The 25177-nt window shown below is 45.7% G+C and overlaps 1 protein-coding gene across 1 annotated transcript in view; it reads right to left on the bottom strand.

Annotated features, from left to right (window-relative positions):
- CACNA1I (calcium voltage-gated channel subunit alpha1 I) overlaps nucleotides 1-25177 on the bottom strand; it is a 665843-nt gene that overhangs the window by 60664 nt on the left and 580002 nt on the right. The window contains exon 31 of the mRNA XM_073549592.1: nucleotides 22432-22578. Coding sequence (XP_073405693.1) covers nucleotides 22432-22578 — 147 coding nt within the window. The remainder of the gene's footprint in view (nucleotides 1-22431; nucleotides 22579-25177) is intronic.

Raw genomic sequence — 25177 nt, 5'->3', positions numbered from 1 at the left:
CCTCCTATTACATCTGCACCCCCTCCAGCCACTTTCCATCCTCCCCCTCCTATTACATCTGTACCCCCTCCAGCCACTTTCCATCCTCCCCCTCCTATTACATCTGCACCCCCTCCAGCCACTTTCCATCCTCCCCCTCCTATTACATACCAGCAACCTCACCAGTACCAGACATCTCCCCACTTCCAGCAACCTGCCCCGTACCAAACTCCTTCTCCGTACCAAACTCCTTCCCCGTACCAAACTCCTTCCCCATACAACTTTCCATCAACATCATCTGCTCCTACAGTCCCTGCCCAACCCTCCACTCCACCGCCCACCACCTCTTCTGCCTCCCACATGTCCACCCATTCTGTAGCTTTTTCCACACCTTCACCTCTAACTGTTCCTTCCCCACCACGATCCCAGTCCTCTCTCCACACACCCAGTGTCGAAGTGTCCCGCAGCCCCTCCAGCAGTATTTCCACCCCACAGTACACAGAGTTGTAATGTTTTTTGTTTGTAATAAAAATGCCCATTGGGTTTAAAACCTTTATTAAAAAAGTTTTTTGCACTTTAAAAACATAAAAAAAAAAAAATTTAAATAAAAGTTAAATTATCGTTTCACAATGGTTGTCTGTCATTTCTTTCTGCGGCGAACTATGTTTTAAAAAAAGGTTAAATACAGGGTATTTCAAAGGTAAAAAGGTATTCAAAACCAGGTATATAACTGTGGGTAAATTTTAGCTTTTTGCCACAGTTGTGTTCCTGGTTGTGTTTGAAGCAAAGTATTTCACCTAAAAAGTTGTGTTTATTGTTGGTGATTTCCTACCAATGTACACAACTTTTGTTAAAAGGTGAAATACTTTGCATAAAACACAACCAGGTACACACCTGTGGCCTAAAGGTAAAAATAGTAAGACCATGACAAGATAGCCAACTTTGGTTGGCAAAGGTATATACTGTTGGTCCAGAAGGTACACAAGTTTAGGGCACAAATCTTTCACACTCTGTCATCCCAGTGTACTCTGCCTTGAGGTGACATAAAGTATAGTGGAAAATTGTCCCTGAAACCGTCACAGAACTTCTAGTGGTAATATTTCCAATGACAACATCCATCTTCGCCAGTAACTTGCTCTTCTCTCCAACCTGCACTTTCTTCTCTACAACCTGTCAAAGAAGGGCTGTAGGAACATGCTATATCTAGTTTTCCAGTAGCCAATCCCGTTCGGAAGGCCACAAGGGTCAATTTTAAAAACCGGATCCGGCGTAATCCGTCGAAAAACGGATAGAAAAACGGATAGAAAAACGGATGAACCGGATGAGACGGATCCGGTTTTGTCTGTCAAGAACAAGACGGATCCGGCAGAAAACCGGATCCGGCACTTCAGGTCTTACAAAACATTTGCCGGATCCGGCATTCCGGCACGACGCCGGATCGCGCCTGACGCCGAAAACCTGATGTGTGAAAGTAGCCTAAATGATGAGCTCCACATAATGCTACAGTATATGTTGGTCCCCATGGATGAAGCTCCACTGTCTTATGGGCCCAAATAATGCTCCAAACATAATGGGCCCCATTTCTAATGCTCTAGTGTATAATGGGCCCTGTAAATGCTGCTCCAGTGTCTGATGTCCACCTTTGGAATGTTCCAGTGTATGGTGGGCCCCATCTATCATTCTCCAGAGTATAGTGCTCCCCAAAAATTGCTGTCCCAACATTGAAAACAATCAAATAAGTCTCCTCGCTAGGGAATCCCTGTACTTGTCTGGACTCCTCGTCGTCCCCATCTTCCATCTCACTGCACAGTATTTCAACTTTGCAAGTGCTGTGATCCTGAGCAAGCAGGGGGGGCCACTCGTTGGCGACGGCACTGGCACAGGGCCCCTGATAGTACGGTGGTGTGTCTGATGGCAGGTGGGCCGAACCTGCACTTTCATCTGCAGCTTCCTCTTTGTCACCGTGTAAGATGGAACTGTATATGGGAAGGGTAACCTGAGTTTCATCAGGGTCAGATTCAGGCCGTGTAGCGTGCGAGGGGAATGTAGTGGTATGGGTCAATGTACCAGCAGATTCATCGAGCAGTGGCTGGGCATCAGTGCACTTGTGTCGCCCCCAGGAGTACGGTCGCCACAGTGGCATTACCTTCTTCCTAGGGAGTGTGATGTCATGCTTGGGAGCAACGAACGATCTCTCTAGCAGGTTAACTGATTGGGCGGCGTTATTCCCACGAGTCATGACCCTCCAAACAGCGTTCATGAAGGCAAAGTGTTTGTTTTACGTGGGCAGTATGGTTGCAAAGCTGAACCTTAAAGGAATGTCCAGAAGGGCACCACCAGGAGTGGAGCCTACGGTTAAATTCGACTCCACCTGGGAAACCTCAACCATGCCAGCTACAGAACAGATGCACACATTGCAAGCTTAATTCCATTAACGAACGAGACTCCGTCATGCCCCGCGGTCCGAGTCCGGCTTACTAGAGGGACACGTGAGGCTCTGGCACATGAGATTGGCCAATAACTGGTGTGTCATGCCCTTACACGTCCGTGGCTGCATGTGCGCTACACTAAAAAGGCCAGCGTTTGTCGCTTAGAGGTGCAGATAACCCGCTGAACAACGTTAGTGATGGGGATCACTGATTACAATTATTACCCGCGAACAATGATTTCCCAGTAAGTGCAGGTCAACCGCAGTTCCGGAATTAGGCCTAACCGTCATTCCTGAAAAAATGAAAAACTTACATGTGCAAACCACAGGTCCTGTAGCTTGCTTAACAGCTCGCCAGCCTTTCTCACGCCCAGTATGGATTACACGTGATTGCACAAAGGTGAGAAAGGGTACCGTATCCCCAGATAACATGTATGGATTGCGTACACATTCAAAATATATGTCTATACATCAGGAGGCAGGCTCAGACGGTGTTAGGCCCAGTATGGATTGCACGTGATTGCACAAAGGTTAGAAAGGGTACCGTATCCCCGGATAACATGTATGGATAGCGTACACATTCAAAATATATGTCTATACATCAGGAGGCAGGCTCAGACGGTGTTAGGCCCAGTATGGATTGCACGTGATTGCACAAAGGTTAGAAAGGGTACCGTATCCCCAGATAACATGTATGGATAGCGTACACATTCAAAATATATGTCTATACATCAGGAGGCAGGCTCAGACGGTGTTAGGCCCAGTATGGATTGCACGTGATTGCACAAAGGTTAGAAAGGGTACCGTATCCCCGGATAACATGTATGGATAGCGTACACATTCAAAATATATGTCTATACAGCATGAGGCAGGCTCAGACGGTGTTAGGCCCAGTATGGATTGCACGTGATTGCACAAAGGTTAGAAAGGGTACCGTATCCCCAGATAACATGTATGGATAGCGTACACATTCAAAATATATGTCTATACATCAGGAGGCAGGCTCAGACGGTGTTAGGCCCAGTATGGATTGCACGTGATTGCACAAAGGTTAGAAAGGGTACCGTATCCCCGGATAACATGTATGGATAGCGTACACATTCAAAATATATGTCTATACATCAGGAGGCAGGCTCAGACGGTGTTAGGCCCAGTATGGATTGCACGTGATTGCGCAAAGGTTAGAAAGGGTACCGTATCCCCGGATAACATGTATGGATAGCGTACACATTCAAAATATATGTCTATACATCAGGAGGCAGGCTCAGACGGTGTTAGGCCCAGTATGAATTGCACGTGATTGCACAAAGGTTAGAAAGGGTACCGTATCCCCAGATAACATGTATGGATAGCGTACACATTCAAAATATATGTCTATACATCAGGAGGCAGGCTCAGACGGTGTTAGGCCCAGTATGGATTGCACGTCATTGCACAAAGGTTAGAAAGGGTACCGTTTCCCCAGATAACATGTATGGATAGCGTACACATTCAAAATATATGTCTATACATCAGGAGGCAGGCTCAGACGGTGTTAGGCCCAGTATGGATTGCACGTGATTGCACAAAGGTTAGAAAGGGTACCGTTTCCCCGGATAACATGTATGGATAGCGTACACATTCAAAATATATGTCTATACATCAGGAGGCAGGCTCAAACGGTGTCAGGCACAGTATGGATTTGACGGCCCAGACTACACAGCGGAGGAGCAGGGAGAGGTAAAGATTGCAAATGCTGGGGCCCTGCCCAAGCAAGGGGGGCACACTCGTGGGCGTCGGTACTGGCACTGGGCCCCTCATAGTACGGCGGTGTGTCTGACGGCGGGTGTGCACCACCGCCGTCAGAGACACTTGATTGCACTATGAGGGACCCTGTGCCAGTGCCCGCGCCCAAGAGTTGGCCTACCCACCTGTCCAGGGCAACGGCACTCGCACGGTGTCGTGCGCTAGGTGGTGACCCCGGCCATGGGGGGGAGGCAGCACAGTTAGGGAGTTTTAGAAAGTGGCATATGTTGATGTTGGACATTCAGCTGATGCAAAAGGTGAAATAGGTCAAGTCCCAGGAAGAGGTGGACCAAAGCAAGCCATTTTTCTGTCACCCTATGTGTCATCAGGGGAAGGTGGGACAAAATCCTTGGAAACCCATGCGTGGTACATTTTAATGAAGGTTAGATCATCCACATTTTGGGTTGACAGACGGGTCCTTTGTTCTGTCAGGATTGATCCAGCTGCACTGAAGACTCTTTCCGATAGCACACTTGCAGCTGGGCAAGCGAGCTCCTGTAAGGCATATTGTGCCAATTCAGGCCAGGTGTCCAGTTTAGCGGCCCAATAGTCAAAGGGGAATGACCTGTGTGGGAGAACATCGATATGGGAGGAAAAGTAGTTTGTAACCATAATTGACAACTGCTGTCTCCTGTCACTTTCCATCGATGCAGTATTACCAGTTGTGTGAGCGGTACTTGAAAAATCAGTCCACAACATTGTCATGAAACCCCTGTCTCCAACGCCACTTCTGCTGTGTGCACCACGAACACCTCTGCCAAGCTGCCCCCGGCCCGTACGGCTCGTGTGAGAACCATCACCGCTGCTGTGTGCTGGGAATGCCTCAAGCAACCGATTTACCAGAGTTGCTTGTTTATTAGCCAATATTAGGTCAAGGTTCTCCTGTGGCATGATGTTTTGTAATTTGCCTTTATAGCGTGGATCCAGGATGCTGGCCAACCAGTAGTCGTCATCGTTCATCATTTTGGCAATGCGTGGGTCCCTTTTTAGGATCTGCAAGGCATAATCTGACATGTGGGCCAATGTTCCCGGTGTCAATGATGCACTGCGAGTGCTGGTTGGAGGAGCACTTTCTGGCAAATCCACATCCCTCCAGTCACGCACAAACCCTGTACCAGACCTTGCCACGCCAACATTTTCACTTGCCCCACGAGATGCATCCTCCTCCCCTAAGTAATCATCCCCATCATCCTCCTCCTCCTCCTCTTCTTCCTCCACCTCGTCCAGGAGAGGTCCCTGAGCAGACAATGGCTGAATGTCATCAAGGATTCCCTCCTCCTCTTCCTCCTCATCAACATTGGCTGCAGAAGCCTGCTCCTTAAGGTGCGTCAAAGTTTGCATGAGCAGACGCATAAGTGGGATGCTCATGCTTAGGATGGCGTCGTCTGCGCTTACCAGCCGTGTGCATTCCTCAAAACACTGAAGGACTTTACAGAGGTCTTTCAGCTTCGACCACTGCACACCGGTCAACTCCATGTCTGCTCTCAAAGTGCCTGGCCGTGTATCCTCCCACAAATGCATTATGGCCTGCCTCTGCTCGCACAGCCGCTCCACCATGTGCAGGGTGGAGTTCCACCTTGTTGCAATGTCGATAATGAGGCGGTGGTTGGGAAGGTGGAGCAATCGCTGCAGCTTCTGCATACGAACGGAGTGTACAGGCGACCGGCGGATGTGCGCGCACAGTCTTCGCACCTTCTGGAGCAGGGCTGTTAACTCCGGAAAATTTTTGAGGAAGCACTGCACCACCAGGTTCAAGGTGTGAGTCAAGCAAGGTATGTGGCTGAGTTTTGAAAGGGCTATGGCTGCCACAAAATTACGCCCGTTATCACTAACTACCTTGCCTGCCTCAAGATGTACACTGCCCAGCCATGACTCAGTTTGTCGCTTCAAGTACTCGGCCAGCACCTCGGCGGTGTGTCTGTCGCCCAAACACATCATCTGCAACACTGCCTGCTGACACTTTCCACTAGCTGCTCGATAGGGGGACACCTCGTGTGCAACAGTGGCAGCTGTAGATGGAGTACTCGTACGACTGCGCTCTGTGGACGAGCTTTCGCTTCTGGAGGAGGAGGAGGAGGGTCGAACGCCTACAGCCAACTGTTTCCTATACCGTGGGCTAGGCAGCACTGTCCCACCACCGCTGTCCCCTGTGGACCCTGCATCCACCACATTAACCCAGTGCGCAGTGATGGACACGTAACGGCCCTGGCCATGCCGACTGGACCATGCATCAGTTGTGAGGTGCACCTTTCCGCTCACTGACTGCTTGAGTGCATGGACAATGCGGTCTTTCACATGAAGGTGGAGGGCTGGGATGGCTTTGCGAGAGAAGAAGTGGCAACTGGGTAGGTCATAGCGTGGTACTGCATAGGCCATGAGTTCGCGGAAAGCTGCGCTTTCCACCAACCGAAAGGGCATCATCTCAAACGAGATTAGTTTGGCAATGTGGGCGTTCAAACCCAGTGTACGCGGATGAGAGACTGAGTACTTTCTTGACCTACTCATAGTGTCTGGGAGGGTGAGCTGGACTTGAGAGCTGCATATGGTGGAAGTAGCGGTGGACAGGGCGGACTAAGAGAGGGTTGATGATGGTGATGGAGTTGGTGTTCTTTCTGATGGCCTAGAATCAGTCTTTCGTTGATAAAACAGTGGGATTCCCTGACTGCTGTGGCCTTGCAACGACACCTCAACATTTGCTGCTGTGCTAACCGGTGGGCTTACAGTGGGGGAAACAATGTAGCGTTGCTGACAACCTTCGTTGTGATCAGTTGCACATGTGGCACTTGAGGTTTGGTGTTGTGTCCACGCTTGCAAGTGCATGCTGGTTAAATGTCTAAGCATGCAACTGGTATTCAAATTTTTCAGATTTTTCCCTCGGCTAAAGGTCTTTGCGCACTTCTTACAGATAACCTTGGCCTGATCATGAGGATTTTGTTCAAAAAAGTGCCACACTGCACTCTTCCTACTTTGGCAGACATTTTGCGGCCTAGCACGCTGTGATGTTTTGACCCTCTGGACAAGCTGTCCAGCAACTCTTTTGATTTTTGGAACCTGTCTTTGGAGTGCTCCGGGCCTGCCAGATAACAGCTGTTGCGATGTCGATGTCTGCTATGGATGCTCCTCATCTGAGCTATTGGAAGCAGCACCCTCTTCCCCCAATGGATGCCAATCTGGGTCAACAACTGGGTCATCCATCACCTCCTCTTCAATGTCATGTGCACCTTCCTCTGTGTCACAGTGTATGGTGGTATAGTGTGCGGGAAGGGGCACCTGAGTCTCATCAGGGTCAGAATCTGGCTCTGTATACTGCGAGGACAATGTAGTGCTCTGGGTGAATGTACCAGCAGAATCATCCATCAGCGGCTGTGCATCAGTGCACTCCATGTCAGATTCATCTTGGCCTGGGTAATTCACCATTTCACTTGATAATCCAGGCATGGTATGTGAAAACAGCTCCATGGAGTAATCAGTAGTATGGCCTGCGTCATCCTTCAATCTTGGTTGGGGTGAAGGACACAAGGAAAGGTGTGGTTCATGAACATGAGCCTCCAATGACGACTCAGTGCTTTTACTTTTTACAACTGAAGAAGAGGAGGCGATAGAGCTGGAGGCTGAGTCAGCAATGTAAGACAAAACTTTTTCCTGATGCTCTGGCTTTAAAAGCAGTTTGCCAACTCCTAGAAAACTAAGCGTTCGAGGCCTTATGTAGCCAGACGATGACGCAGGCTCAACACCTCCTGCATTCGGTCCTATTTTGCTCTTGCCACTACCATCAGATCCACCACCAACACCATCATTACCAGCTGCCAACCCCCGCCCAATTCCACGGCCTCTTCCACCAGCCTTCCTCATTTTTGGTAGAAATGTAGACAAAATCCAACAAACTATATAGTAATGTAAAATAAGGTACAAGGTGTCTATAGGACAGGGGAGATTTTGAATTTCTGCACACACTTGTGGACACTGGACACTTTTGGATTGTGTGAGGCCCAATGAATATCTGAGTGCTATGTGACAGGCTCGATGGCACAGCTGTGACCAAAGTGACTAGAGGATAAGGGAGATTTTGAATTACTGGACACTTTTCGATTGTGTGAGGCCCAATGAATATCTGAGCGCTATGTGACAGGCTCGATGGCACAGCTGTGACCAAAGTGACTAGAGGATAAGGGAGATTTTGAATTTCTGCACACACTTGTGGACACTGGACACTTTTGGATTGTGTGAGGCCCAATGAATATCTGAGCGCTATGTGACAGGCTCGATGGCACAGCTGTGACCAAAGTGACTAGAGGATAAGGGAGATTTTGAATTTCAGCAGACACTTGCGGACACTGGACACTTTTGGATTGTGTGAGGCCCAATGAATATCTGAGCGCTATGTGACAGGCTCGATGGCACAGCTGTGACCAAAGTGACTAGAGGATAAGGGAGATTTTGAATTTCTGCACACACTTGTGGACACTGGACACTTTTGGATTGTGTGAAGCCCAATGAATATCTGAGCGCTATGTGACAGGCTCGATGGCACAGCTGTGACCAAAGTGACTAGAGAATAAGGGAGATTTTGAATTTCTGCACACACTTGTGGACACTGGACACTTTTGGATTGTGTGAGGCCCAATGAATATCTGAGCGCTATGTGACAGGCTCGATGGCACAGCTGTGACCAAAGTGACTAGAGGATAAGGGAGATTTTGAATTTCTGCACACACTTGTGGACACTGGACACTTTTGGATTGTGTGAGGCCCAATGAATATCTGAGCGCTATGTGACAGGCTCGATGGCACAGCTGTGACCAAAGTGACTAGAGGATAAGGGAGATTTTGAATTTCTGCACACACTTGTGGACACTGGACACTTTTGGATTGTGTGAGGCCCAATGAATATCTGAGCGCTATGTGACAGGCTCGATGGCACAGCTGTGACCAAAGTGACTAGAGGATAAGGGAGATTTTGAATTTCTGCACACACTTGTGGACACTGGACACTTTTGGATTGTGTGAGGCCCAATGAATATCTGAGCGCTATGTGACAGGCTCGATGGCACAGCTGTGACCAAAGTGACTAGAGGATAAGGGATATTTTGAATTTCTGCACACACTTGTGGACACTGGACACTTATGGATTGTGTGAGGCCCACTGAATATCACAGCGCTATGTCACAGGCAGAAATTGGCTAGTGTATCACAAACTACAAGGTGTATGTAGAATTGGGCAGAATAGGAATCTCCCTAGAGTGCAGGTCTGTAAGAACGGAACATGTCCTCGTTTTATTCTCACAGAGTGACACACTGATAGCTTCACTGTGGCTGTGATAACAGCCGTTACACGGTACTGTGTGAGGAGCGTACACCGCTGTATGGTGTGAAAAAATGCACGCTCAGTACCTCAGCAGGACAAAAAAAAAAATTGGGATTGCTTTTAAAAAAGCAGTTTGCGGAGCAGTGGGTAAACAGCAATGCAGGAATGTCAGGAAGCCTTAGAAGGCAGCCCAACAACCAACACCACTGATACACCACTATATAGCCTCCCCTTGCACTGCACACACAGTGACTGGTGTGTTGTACAGGCAAAATCGCTAGCAGCAGAAGCAGTTTTTTTTTCTTCTCAGCAGGACAAAAAAAAAAAATTGGGATTGCTTTTAAAAAAGCAGTTTGCGGAGCAGTGGGTAAACAGCAATGCAGGAATGTCAGGAAGCCTTAGAAGGCAGCCCAACAACCAACACCACTGATACACCACTATATAGCCTCCCCTTGCACTGCACACACAGTGACTGGTGTGTTGTGCAGGCCAAATCGCTAGCAGCAGAAGCAGTTTTTTTGTCTTCTTCCCTGCCTAACGCTCTCCCTACAGAATCAGCAGCAACCTCTCCCTATACTGAGATCGGCAGAAGTAAGATGGCGGTCGGCGTGCACGCCCTTTTATACCCCCTGTGACGCCCACCAAAGCAAGCCAATCACTTGCATGCCCTTCTGAAAGATGGTGGTGACCCGTGCCTATGTCATCACGTTGCCCACAGTGTCCGTGGATCCTGATTGGCTGAAAAAGAGCGCAAAACAAACTTTTGAAACGCGACTTTGGCGCGTAAGTCGCCGACCTCGTGGCCGACCTCATCCTAGGGTCGGGTTTCGTTTCATGAAACCCGACTTTGCCAAAAGTCGGCGACTTTTGAAATTTTTCGACCCGTTTCGCTCAACTCTAGCCGTAACCATGAATACCAAAGGTCCTGCACATGAGCAAATACAGAGAGAATCAGAAAAAATATACTACAGTTTCTGTAGTATATTGATGTGTGCAAAATGGAAATATGGTGGAAAGAAAGAAAGGACATTCAATGTATTGGTGCCTTCCGGAGTTTTCGCTGGATGAGATAGTTCTATGCGAACCGCGACATTTTGGGGGCAGTCACATAGTGATTGTATCGGGCTGGGTCAAGTTAGGCAAAAACTTTTATAAATATTGCTAGGCAAAGTGTTTTATGGAGGCCAGCCTGGCTGTCTACTGGTGTCTATTCAGGATGGAAGAGATGCCTATCCTGCGCACTCCTTGAAGTACAGAAAGCCATTGGTGTATGGCAGCTTTCTATGAAACCACTACAAAACAATGAACAGTCTGCCACAAGATTTTGTCTAATTAACAGTAAAGGCAGATGGAGCATTGAAACTTCAACTAAAGCCCCCTTCACACATCCACTTAAAAAAACGTAAGCGTGAGACGGTCCGTTCTTACTATCCATGTGGTTTTCTGTTGGCCGTCAGTATGTACATGCAGTGAGGGAAATAAGTATTTGATCCCTTGCTGATTTTGTAAGTTTGCCTACTAACAAAAACATGACAAGTCTATAATTTTAAGGGTAGGTTAATTTTAGCATTGAGAGAAAGAATATCTAAAATAAAATCCAGAAAATCACATTGTATAAATTACCATATATAAAATTTATTTGCATTTTGCAGTGAGAAATAAGTATTTGTTCACTCTGGCAAAAAAAAGACTTGGGGTAATACTTTGGGGCAAAACTCTTGTTGGCAAGCACAGCAGTCAGATGTTTTTTGTAGTTGATGATGAGGTTTGCGCACATGTCAGGGGGAATTTTGGTCCACTCCTCTTTGCACATCATCTCTAAATCATTAGGATTTTGAGGCTGTCGTTTGACAACTTGGAGCTTCATGAAACTCCCTCCATAAGTTTTCTATGGGATTAAGGTCTGGAGACTGGCTAGGCCACTCCATGACCTTAATGTGCTTTTTTTGAGCTACTCCCTTGTTTTGGGTCATTGTCTTGCTGGAAGACTCAGCCACAGCCCATTTTCAATGTCCTGGCGGAGGGAAGGAGGTTGTCACTCAAGATTTTACGGTACATGGCTCCATCCACTCTCCCATTGATGCAGTGAAGCAGTCCTGTGCCCTTAGCAGAGAAACACCCCCAAAACATAATGTTTCCACCTCTATGCTTGACAATGGGGATGGTGTTCTTTGGGTCATAGACAGCATTTCTCTTCCTCCAAACAGGGCGAGCTGAGTTAATGCCAAAGAGCTCAATTTTTCTCTCATCTGACCACAGCACATTTTCCCAGTCACTCACAGAATCATCCAGGTGTTCATCGTCAAACTCCAGACGGGCCTGCACATGTGCCTTCTTGAGCAGGGGGACCTGGCGGGCACGGCAGGATTTTAAACCTTTACGGCATAATGTGTTACCAATGGTTTTCTTGGTGACTGTGGTCCCAGCTGCCTTGAGATCATTAACAAGTCCCACCTCCATAGTTTTAGGCTGATCTCTCACCTTCAACATGATCTAGGATACCCCACGAGGTGAGATTTTGCATGGTGCCCCAGATCGATGCTGATTGACAGTCATTTTGTATTTCTTCCATTTTCTTACTATTGCACCAACAGTTGTCTCCTTTTTACCCAGCGTCTTACTTAAGATTTTGTAGCCCATTCCAGCTTTGGGTAGGTCTATGATCTTGTCCCTGACATCCTTATAAAGCTCTTTTGTCTTGCCCATGCTGTTGAGGTTAGAATCTGAATGATTAATTGAGTCTGTGGACAGGAGTCTTTTATAAAGGTGACTATGTAAGACAGCTGTCTTTAATGCAGGTAACGAGTTGATTAGGAGCATCTAACTGGTCTGTAGGAGCCAGAACTCTTAATGGTTGGTACGGGATCAAATACTTATTTCACACTGCAAAATGCAAATAAATTTATATAATTTATACAATGTGATTTTCTGGATTTTATTTTTGATGTTCTATCTCTCAATGTTAAAATTAACCTACCCTTAAAATTATACACTGTTCATGCCTTTGTCAGGGGGCAAACTTACAAAATCAGCAAGGGATCAAATACTTATTTCTTTCACTGTATGTACCATCCATGGGCAATCCGTGTGCCTTTGTGTAGTCAACGGATGACACTGTATTATGGAGATTCGTTATGCTATTGGGGACAATGTGCAATGGCATTAGCACTTTAGTCTACTGATATTGGAGTGTAAAATTGGCTATTAATGATTGGGAATTATGCAATGGTATATCCATATATGCAATAATTGTTAAACACTTCCCTTAAAAAAGGATGCCCAGTGAGATTTTCCCTCATTAAAGGGTGTCTTGGAGTCCATGAATACAATGTTGTATAATTATATTAGTGTCCTTTTTGACCCCCTCTTGTGGTAGGGGTTGATTGGACAGACTGCCCACAAGCACGGTGGATGATTTGATACATTATTTATTTACAATTTATTAAAAGTTAAGTTTTATTATTTTTCCACCACAGTAAGTAATTTTTGCAATTACGGTAATTGGTTTGATTTGGATCTGGTTTAAGGCTGTGCGCGCACGCTGCGGATTCACCTGCAGATTTTTCCGGGCGGAACCGCAGATAAAACCGCATGTAAAGTGACCTGCAGTTTTCCTGCGGATTGGCCAGCGGTTTGACACCTGGACAATGGAATAGGTGTCAAACCACAGCGGAATCCGCAGAAAGAAATGACATGCTGTGGATTTGAAACCGCAGCTTTTCCGTACGGAAAAATCTGCAGCGTGTGCACTGCGGATTTAAAAACCCATAGGATAACATTATAGTGTACACTACCTGCAGAACTTCTGCGGTTCCGCAGGGCCAAGCCACTGCGGATCCGCAGCGTGTGCAGTGTACATACCCTAAGGGTGCTGATTCAGCGATATCTCTAATACTGACTACATCTCATAAGTAGTGAGGTTCCTGTATGGTCCGCAGTCTGATGATAAAGGTAGCAACAACTCCCAGTATCTCCCTACCATAGTTAAGGACATACTGGGAGCTACATGTTCATGTCATACAAGTGTATCATGGGGCTGATCTAACACTAAAATTGACCACTTTAATAAGCATGGTGCTGCACTCATCTACTGACTGTGGTTCTAATGTTACATTCATCTACTGACGGTGGTTCTAATGTTGTATTCATTTACTGAAGGTAGTTCTAATGTTGTATTCATATACTGATGGTGGTTCTGGCACTGCATTCATCTACTGACTGTGGTTCTGTCGCTGCATTCATCTACTGATGGTATTCATGACCCTGCATTCATCTACTGATGGTGGTTCTGACCCTGCATTCATCTACTGATGGTGGCTGTGTCCCTGCATTCATCTACTGATGGTGGTTCTGCCCCTGCATTCATCTACTGATGGTGGTTCTGTTGCTGCATTCATCCACTGATGGTTTGGTCTGATCCTGCATTCATCTACTGATGGTGGCTGTGTCCCTGCATTAATCTACTGATGGTGGCTGTGTCCCTGCATTCATCTACTGATGGTGGTTCTGGCCCTGCATTCATCTACTGATGGTGGTTCTGTTGCTGCATTCATCTGCTGATGGTGGCTGTGTCCCTGAATTCATCTACTGATGGTGGCTGTGTCCCTGCATTCATCTACTGATGGTGGTTCTGTCCCTACATTCATCTACTGATGGTGGTTCTGTTGCTGCATTCATCCACTGATGGTGGTTGTGGCCCTACATTCATCTACTGATGGTGGCTGTGTCCCTGCATTCATCTACTGATGGTGGCTGTGTCCCTGCATTCATCTACTGAAGGTGGCTGTGTCCCTGCATTCATCTACTGATGGTGGTTCTGTCCCTGCATTTATCTACTGATGGTGGTTCAGTTGCTGCATTCATTCACTGATGGTGGTTCTGACCCTGCATGCATCTACTGATGGTGGTTCTGTTGCTGCATTCATCCACTGATGGTGGTTGTGTCCCTGCATTCATCTACTGATCGTGGCTGTGTCCCTGCATTCATCTACTGATGGTGACTGTGTCCCTGCATTCATCTACTGATGGTGGCTGTGTCCCTGCATTCATCTACTGATGGTAGCTGTGTCCCTGCATTCATCTACTGATGGTGGCTGTGTCCCTGCATTCATCTACTGATGGTGGCTGTGTCCCTGCATTCATCTACTGATGGTGGCTGTGTCCCTGCATTCATCTACTGATGGTGGCTGTGTCCCTGCATTCATCTACTGATGGTGGTTCAGTTGCTGCATTCATTCACTGATGATGGTTCTGACCCTGCATGCATCTACTGATGGTGGTTCTGTTGCTGCATTCATCCACTGATGGTGGTTGTGTCCCTGCATTCATCTACTGATGGTAGATCTGTTGCTGCATTCATCTACTGATGGTGGTTCTGACCCTGCATTCATCTACTGATGGTGGTTCTGTTGCTGCATTCATCCACTGATGGTGGTTCTGACCATGCATCCATCTACTGATGGTGGCTGTGTCCCTGCATTCATCTACTGATGGTGTTTCAGTTGCTGCATTCATCCACTGATGGTGGTTCTGACCCTGCATTCATCTACTGATGGTGGTTCTGTTGCTGCATTCATCTATTGATGGTGGTTGTGGCCCTACATTCATCTACTGATGGTGGCTGTGTCCCTGCATTCATCTACTGATGGTGATTCTGGTGCTTCATGTATCTAATGACGGTTCTGTCACTTCATTCTACTACTGGTTCTGATCATGTACACATGTAGCAAACCATAATGTGCTTCATGGCTATGTTAAAACTGAAAATTATATGGTTCCACATGTGATATCTGAGGTTCTGTAGGCAGGTCCAGGTGTGACCAGTATAGAGCATTGGAAAAAAAAAATGCTAGGTAATGATGAGAAGCATTGCATACTTTGCTTTACTACATATCTGAAAATGTATATCCAGTTTAAAATGAATAATACATAAGCATAATATGTGATCTGCCTGATCAAAAGAAACCCTCATCAGAGCTGATCCGAGTACTGTCAGGTTTTTCATTGAGCAGCTCTCAGACAGGCAAAACAGTCATAGGCATATAGCCTATGAAGCAGCCGGAGGTAAACATGTTAAAGGGGTTGTCCAGTTTTAAGTTGCAAGTCACTCTGGGACTGCAGACTCGTGAATCCTCACATTGCTCACGGTGCTGTCGTGATTCGGCTGTATTGAGCAAGGCCAGAAACAGTCTAGTTGTAATAAGGCCAGGAATATACACATCACATACTTGATCATATAAGTGCCCGCTCCCACCGCCAGCACCAGAGAATCCTCACAGCGCACATGATGTGAGGATTCACATATAGTGACTTTAGACTTGTAGCTTAAGGTCGGACAAGGGAGGGATATATGGTGCCCATAACACTATGGAGGACTATGTGGTGCCCATAACAATGTATGGAGGACTATGTGGTGCCCATAATACTGTATGGAGCACTGTGTGGTGCCCATAATACTGTATGGAGGACTATGTAGTGCCCATAATACTGTACGGAGCACTATGTGGTGCTATTGTGGCGCCCCTGAGGCTCAGTCGCCAAAGAGGTACTGCACCTCCTCCTGAGGTGTGGTGCCCCACCATCCAGGTAAGTTGGAGGCTCCTGACCACGCTCCAACACCTGCATCCCACACAACACGGTAGTTCAGCAAAGCCACATTGCGGCTCCCTGCTTGGAGTGTAGCAGAGCACCTTTGGTGGCTCCCTGCTTGGAACACAAAACGTGCTGGGAGGCGGGTGGAGTTAGAATACATAAAAGAGCGGGAATGTTTAGGATTTGAGGTCAGTCAGTCAGTCAGTCAGTCAGTCAGTGAGAGGGAGTCACTCGGTGAGGAGTGAGGAAAGAAGATCCCTGAGAGAGGGATGGAGGAAGGAGGTGCTGCAGCAGATCTCAGTGAAAGAAAGGAAAGAAGGAGAAAGACATTGAACTGAAACCTGATCTTCCATAAGAAGGAAAGACTAGTACGGAACGTAGGAGTAAAAGGGAACAGAGGACGTGGGTTAGAGGAAGAACCCTGCCTAGAAGTTCTAAGGGCAAGGCCAGGGCCCGGTCCCCGAGGTTGTATGGATACTAATGGTCCTACAGAAGACACCGGTGTAGTAGCGGACTGTAAATGCACTACTCCCATCTAAGACTTGGGGGCACAACAGCAACCATGATAGTGAGCCGGGACTCAGGAGTAAGGAGTCCCCGAAGCAGGCTACAGCTGTCGGCCGTACAAGTAGAGTTCTTGGGAACATCTGTCAGGAGGCACTCCAGTGTAACTCAGTACTGGGAGTACTTCACACTTAAAGGCGCTATAAGAGGAGACGTTCAGAAAGGCACATGTTGGCGGAGTGTTGGAAGGGAGCATTCCATCTGGCCTGGAGGTTAATTGAGTCCCTGACCCGGAGGACACAGCACGGAGGCAGGCACCTGTATGTGTACTACAGACTGTGAGTAAAGCTTTGGAACTACAAGCCTGGTGTCCTCCATTGATTCTTGCGTCAACACACCCAGCACCACTACATCTGGGTACCAGCTTCTACACTGCTTGTGCCTCTCCTCTACCCCTACATCTACACTGCCCTGGGGCTACAGCTCCACCTGTGGGGAGCTTCACCGTCTTGGCTGCAACACACCACCAGCCCCAGAGGATCTGCACGCAGCGTCGGCTCAACATCTCACTTGCCGAACACCACAGGTGGCGTCATGAACTATTCCATTAATTACATTCCACCATTCAAACATCCCCTGTTAATTGGGCGCCCAGGGCCACGGACCGGGTCACCGCTGCTGTGACACATCCTGCCGACGCCGGTCCAGTACCGAGTACCCCACGGCCCTGGGAGGGCGACCCACTATTACTATATGAAGGACTACATGGTGCCAATAATACTGTATGGGGGACTACATGGTGCCAATAATACTGTATGGAGGATTATGTGGTGCTCATAATACTGTATAGAGGACTACGTGGTGCCCATAATTCTGCATGGAGGGACATGTGGTGTCCATAATTCTACATGGAGGGATATGCGGTGCCAATAATTCTGTATGGAGGACTACATGGTGCCCATAATTCTGCATGGAGGGATATGCGGTGCCCATAATTCTGTATGGAGGACTATGCGGTGCCCATAATACTGTATTTAGGGGTATGTGGTGTACTGTATGCTGTGCCAGGCCTGCCATTGCCATTAATGATCCCTCTTCTGGATTCTTCTGTGTGGTTCTTGTATGTGCGGTGATGGCGCTGATATCCTTGTGTTCAGACATCTTTTCTCTATTTCTCTAAATTAAAATGTCCACTATTGTACAAATTTTTACAGAATAGACATAAATCTGTATGGACCAGATTAATTTCTACAGATTTTTAAAAATTTACTAGGGGGGGGGCGCCATCGTGCAGTTCGCCTCAGGAGGCAGAGAGGCTAGGTTCACCCCTGGGTGCAAACCATTTTGAAAAAGGATGGAATTGAAATCCAGAATACCATTCCATACAACCTAGAAGAAAATGGCAATGCAGAGAAAAAGAACCGTACACTCTGTGAAAGTGGAAGTAGTATGTTGTCTGATTGCTAATCTACCTACAACATATTGAGGAGAAGCCATCATGACAGCTTGCCATCTTCAAAACAGAGTGCCAGGTAAAGCCACAAATAAAACTCCATATGAGCTATGGAACTGCGAGAAGCCTAACCTGAAGCACCTCAGGATATTTAGAAGCAAAACGTTTATGTATGTTCCCAAAGAAAAACGTTCCAAGTGGGAATCACATGCAAAGCAAGAAGTCCTGGTGGGCTATAGCGAAACTCAAAAGGGATACAGAATCCTGCACCTAGAGACCAACACAGTAACAATCAGCAGAGATATGGTGATTGAAGAAAACTCTGTATTGCTCAAATTTCATGAAGTTACACCAGTTATTCAACCTAAGAAGCAAGAACAAGTATCTCAATCACCAAACCCAGATGCCGAAAAGGAAATCACTGAAGTGTGGATAAGCTCTAAAGCCACCAAGGAAGACAATAAAGAAGAACCAAGTCAACCTCCAGTCAGGAGATCAGAAAGGTCAAACAAAGGTATCTCAGCTAGATGCCCTTCTTATATGGGCAGAACACTTCTTGAACCAGAGCCACAGTCATGGCAAGAGATGCAAATCCAGAATACCATTCCATACAACCTAGAAGAAAATGGCAATGCAGAGAAAAAGAACCGTACACTCTGTGAAAGTGGAAGTAGTATGTTGTCTGATTGCTAATCTACCTACAACATATTGAGGAGAAGCCATCATGACAGCTTGCCATCTTCAAAACAGAGTGCCAGGTAAAGCCACAAATAAAACTCCATATGAGCTATGGAACTGCGAGAAGCCTACTAACCTGAAGCACCTCAGGATATTTAGAAGCAAAACGTTTATGTATGTTCCCAAAGAAAAACGTTCCAAGTGGGAATCACATGCAAAGCAAGAAGTCCTGGTGGGCTATAGCGAAACTCAAAAGGGATACAGAATCCTGCACCTAGAGACCAACACAGTAACAATCAGCAGAGATATGGTGATTGAAGAAAACTCTGTATTGCTCAAATTTCATGAAGTTACACCAGTTATTCAACCTAAGAAGCAAGAACAAGTATCTCAATCACCAAACCCAGATGCCGAAAAGGAAATCACTGAAGTGTGGATAAGCTCTAAAGCCACCAAGGAAGACAATAAAGAAGAACCAAGTCAACCTCCAGTCAGGAGATCAGAAAGGTCAAACAAAGGTATCTCAGCTAGATGCCCTTCTTATATGGGCAGAACACTTCCTGAACCAGAGCCACAGTCATGGCAAGAGATGCAAAAACTGCCTGTTCACGAGAAGCAAAAGTGGATAAATGCCGGTAATGAGGAGATCAGTCCCTTCACCAACTCTAGATATGGGAGCTTACTGAGCTACCACAAGGAAAAAGAGCTATCGGATGTAAGTGGTCTTCAAAAACAAATATGACTCAGAAGGTAAAGTTCACCGGTTTAAGGCAAGATTGGTTGCAAAAGGGTACTCGCAACAAAGGTGCGTTTACACCAATGGATCCATCCTACTTAAAATTGGAAGGATAAGAAGATCTGCTACCCAGCAATGAGAGTTACAGACAAGCAGTTGGGGCGCTTCTGTACATAGCAACCACAACTTGTCTGGATATCACAGCCACAGTCGGAATTCTCTGTCGACATATAAGCAAGACATGCCAAAGAGACTGGAATACAATTAAGAGAATTGTTCTATATCTTAAAGAAACTCAAAGGCTAAATCTTAAGATATCTGCATCAGGAGATCTCACTCTCAGAGGTTATGTGGATGCAGATTGGGCTGGAGATTCAAGTGATTGGAAATCAACAAGTAGTTACTTGTTCAAGTTAGGAGAAAATTCAATTTCTTGGTCCAGTAGAAAACAAGTGTCAGTCGTATTATCTTCTACAGAAGCAGAATATATGTCTGCTGCTTAAGCAAGACAGGAAGTAAATTCGTTGAAACAACTTTTGAAAGATTTCGGCAAGCCATTAGCTCAACCAACAGTTATCTATGAGGACAATCAAGGATGCATTAAACTTGCCAACAGTGAGAAGATTAGAGCAAGGACTAAGCACAATAATGTAAAACTTCATCACTTACATGACTTAAGGTACTGTCACACTTAGCGATGTACCAGCAATCCCGACCAGCGATATGATGCGGTCAGGATCGCTGGTACATCGCTAAGTGGTCGCTAGTGAGCTGCCACACAGGCAGATCTCACTAGCGACATCGCTGGGGACGGGGATCGCTACTTACCTGTCACACCAGGCGATCCTGCGTCCTCCCGCCCGGCTCCACGCGTCGCTCGTCCTCACAGCAGGAAGCGCCGCAGGAAGCTGACGACGAGAAACAGTCCAGCCTGTTCTCGCGCGATCAGCGATAACCAGAGGGGGAGCCGGTCGTAGTTAAGTATCAGACACAGAGATATCGCTAGCAATATCGCTATAACGTCACTAGTTATAGCGATATTGCTAGCGATATCTCTTAGTGTGACATGCCCTTTAGTGGAATGTGTCGTACTCGAGTTTGTTTATTGCGAGTCTGACAAGATGATAGCTGATGGTATGACAAAGCCATTATTAGCCAAGTTCGTGGACTTCAGAACCACAATTGGTCTAACAGGATTAGTAGTTGTTGAGTGGGAGTGTTGGAATATGTTTGGTGCAACAACTCCATTCCTGTCTATGAGTGTTTAGTTGCTAGATTTGTATGCTGTTCATAAAGTTAGAAGAAGAAAAAATCCCAGAGGCTCATACAGGGAGAGCATGTGACTGGATTTCCTGTTTTCCTGTGTCTGTGTATGAGAGAAGCAGCCTGCTGTAGATGCTGCACAGAGACACACAAATGATTTATTCCTGATCTATTAAGCATTTTGTTTTTGATCATTTATTTAAAAAGGGACTAAAAAGTTATGTCAACACATCTTTTTTTGCCAACGGATTGCTGATGGATCCTTTGTAACTGATCACTACTAGACATGTGAACACATCCTAAGGGTCGTTTTGGATTGGTAGATGAACAGCTTGTAAACAAGTGCCATTTGATGATCTTGCTCATTATCTACATTTCTCATAATGTTATTAGGTCAGGGTAAAGCCCCCCATACACCCCAGATAGCTGTCAGCCAAACAATTGTTCATCTGATCATTTGTCCAGCAGTTATCTTGCCTGACTTTCCCATACACAGGAGCGCACAGTCCAAAATCAAACATGATGAATCCTTATCTCCCTCAACATCATCTCCCCAATACACATTAAAATGTCTTCCAAACCCCTGTTTATTTTGATGAGTTCAGCCAACATTAGTCTAATGTGTACGGGAGCCTTAAAGGGAATCTGTCACCTCATTTTTCCCCTATAAGATGCGGCCACCACCATCAGGGGCTTATCTACAGCATTCTGTAATGCTGTAGATAAGCCCAGGGGTCCGGTCCAGTCCCATGGGTGTCGCGGTCCGGTCTGGCGCCTCCCATCTTCTAGCGATGACGTCCTTATCCTTACTTCTGCCGCAGCTCCGGTGCAGGCATACTTTATCTGCCCTGTTGAGGGCAGAGTAAAGTACTGCAGTGCGCAGGCGCCGGACCTCTCTGACCTTTCTTGCAGTGCACAGGAGCCTCGGCACCCATTGGACCGGACCCTGGGGTGACTCAAATGTAACTTGTTTTTCTTATCTTTCAGGTTACATCGGGGGCTTACCTACAGCATTACAGAATGCTGTAAGATAAGCCCCTGATGGCGGTGGCCACATCTCATATGCCAAAAATGAGGTGACAGATTCCCTTTAAGACTACATTCCAATAAGCATCTCCACTGCGGACCTCCAGCAGCAGAGATGCCGCAGAGATGTTTGCAGCAACATTTATTAGCCGCATAAATTGACATGCTGTGGATCTTAAACCTGCACTTCCGATCAGATTACGCTGTAGATATATTTCAAAGCATGTGCATGAGATTTTTTTTAAATCACATACATTATCCTGGTGCAGGAAACAGAGAGGATTTTCCGCATGTAGATATGTTGTGAAAAACCTGTTGTGTTTTAGCACCTCAGCCTAAAAGAAACAAGCAGTTCTCAATGATTGTTCACTTGTTGCCCATGATCATCATTTGGGCTGTCGTTGTTACCTGTTAAAGGACCTTACAGCCATAAGGAAACTCTGGAAGATTTTAGCTTTGAAGATTGCAGAATTGTGAGTGCAGCTCCAGGCTATAGCACAGTATAAAAAAATGAAAGGAAAAAAGCTGCAACAAATGGCATTAAGAGAGGTGACCTAAGTAGGACTCTCCTTACATCCAGCACAAAAACTAAAGAATTTATTGACCTAAAACCAAAGTAGTGAATTACATAGTTCTGGTCGGTACCTTAAGAAACTAGAAAAGTAACAAAAGCCAAATTTTACCTCCTGCTTATCATGGTTGCACTTTTCACATTCGGCTGGTGAAGAATAGTGATGGAAAACCGACCCAGATAGGTTATCAATTATCATCAGTTCTCCTTCAAATGAATCCTTGATTATCAAAGAAACGCTGTCCAGCCACAAGTTCTCCTAGGAAAAGATCATAAGGTGAAATATTAGTAATGTAATACTCACATCATATAAAGAAAGACTTTATCATTAACGGTAAAACAACAACTGCATACAACATGGAAATGAACCAAGTTTAAAAGTGACCACTATCTACGGGATTAGAAATAACTTCCAAATCGCCTGGAGTTCGACCACTGGGACCCCCACCAATTCAGAAAAGTGAGATTCTGAACATCCCCTTGTGAATGGAGCTGAGGTCCATAATACGCACCTCTGCTCCATTCATTCTTAATGGGACCAGCAGAAATTGCTGGGAATAGTTTGGTTGGTGTTTGGCACTCCCATTAAGAATGAATGCAGAAGAGGTGCATATGATCGAAAAGCGCTCCATTCACACGGGGCTGTTCAGAGCCTGGTTGTCAGGAATGGTGGGGATCCCAGTGGTCACATCATCAGCGATTATCTTCTTTCTCTCCTTTGTATAGGGGATAGTTTATAAACTTGGTACAGACCCTCTAATGAAATCATATGAAAAGATTTTCCCTATATTATATCTTTATAGTGTATTATTATGTCATACCTTCACTTTATGAGACCCTCTACTGATCGTGAGAATGAAAGGATTGAGTTATGGATTTAGACCTTCACTGTTTTTACACCAGTGCACCGGCCACCTACAGTGAAAGACCCACAGAACTGTTCGATTCAACCTCTGCAATTCACGCATACCATAGACATCAAGTATTAGTATGGTAATAGGACTTGTCATTAAAAGCTTTCTTGTTAATTGTTGCTAGGGTTACTAGGGAAATAGATCACTTGTAGCATTCATTGTATCTAAGACCTCATTTGCCATAGATTTCACAGTCAATGTGCTATACCACTCAGATAGGAGTCTATACGCAGTGTTATTTGTGGCTGATCCTCCTGACGTCAGATGCACGGGAAGAAGACAGTGACAAACTGCTCTACAGAAAAGTCAGTGTTCATGTCATTCCTAAGTACTAGGTGTACAGTACTTGTGAACTGCTGCACATCTTCTCTGGTCCATAGATGAAAGAAGAAGTCACTGGATAGTAGGTGGTCTCTTTCGGCAGCAGTTTAAGATTTTACTGTTAACCCTACATGATCAAGGCCTTGAGCTCCACAGCCGGTAAGATTTAATATATATAGATAAAATAATGAACAGGATCGACATTTATTACAACTGCACCACTATTGCTGACTTCTCGTTTATATAGTCCTATGGGTACAATACTGACTCCACTGGTCCTCACTTCTAGGATCCTATAAGTATTATACTGATTTCACAGGTCCTCACTTCTAGGATCCTGTAATTATAATACTGACTCCACAGGTCCTCAGTTCTAGGATCCAATAAGAATAATAGTGACTCCACAGGTCCTCATTTTTAGGGTCCTATAAGTTTAATACTGACTCCACAGGTCCTTACTTCTAGGATCCTATAAGTATTATACTGATTTCACAGGTCCTCACTTCTAGGATCCTGTAAGTATAATACTGACTCCACAGGTCCTCAGTTCTAGGATCCAATAAGAATAATAGTGACTCCACAGGTCCTCATTTCTAGGATCCTATAAGTTTAATACTGACTCCACAGGTCCTTACTTCTAGGATCCTATAAGTATTATACTGATTTCACAGGTCCTCACTTCTAGGATCCTGTAATTATAATACTGACTCCACAGGTCCTCAGTTCTAGGATCCAATAAGAATAATAGTGACTCCACAGGTCCTCAGTTCTAGGATCCAATAAGAATAATAGTGACTCCACAGGTCCTCATTTTTAGGGTCCTATAAGTTTAATACTGACTCCACAGGTCCTTACTTCTAGGATCCTATAAGTATTATACTGATTTCACAGGTCCTCACTTCTAGGATCCTGTAAGTATAATACTGACTCCACAGGTCCTCAGTTCTAGGATCCAATAAGAATAATAGTGACTCCACAGGTCCTCATTTCTAGGATCCTATAAGTTTAATACTGACTCCACAGGTCCTTACTTCTAGGATCCTATAAGTATTATACTGATTTCACAGGTCCTCACTTCTAGGATCCTGTAAGTATAATACTGACTCCACTGGTCCTCACATTCTAGGATCCAATAAGAATAATAGTGACTCCACAGGTCCTCATTTCTAGGATCCTATAAGTTTAATCCTGACTCCACAGGTCCTCACTTCTAGGCTTCTAGGATCCTATCAGTATTATACTGATATCACAGGTCCGTACTTCAAGGATCCTATAAATATAAAACTGACTCCACAGGTTCTCTCTTCTACGATCCTATGATTATAATACTGACTCCACAGGTCCTCACTTCTCCGATCCTATAAATATTATACTGCTGACTCCACAGGTCCTCACTTCTAGGATCCTACAAGTATAATACTGACTCCATTGGTCCTCATTTCTTGGGCTCTACAAGTATAGTACTAACTCTGCTAGTCATCATTTATACATATATATACCACTGATCTGCTTCATCCAATAAGCATTCACGTTTATACAGCTTAGAGTTGGAAAATATGTATCAAAATTGTAATGGGAGTGGTAAAACCACTGTGCCGTGGACCAAGGAGAGCATGAAGGGGC

This window comes from Dendrobates tinctorius, unplaced genomic scaffold (assembly GCF_039654945.1).
Source record: "Dendrobates tinctorius isolate UK_male_01 unplaced genomic scaffold, ASM3965494v1 ptg000159l, whole genome shotgun sequence".
Taxonomy (NCBI): Eukaryota; Metazoa; Chordata; class Amphibia; order Anura; family Dendrobatidae; genus Dendrobates; species Dendrobates tinctorius.
The sequence above is the reverse complement of the archived record's forward strand: the minus strand, read 5'-3'. Positions and strand labels throughout refer to the sequence as shown.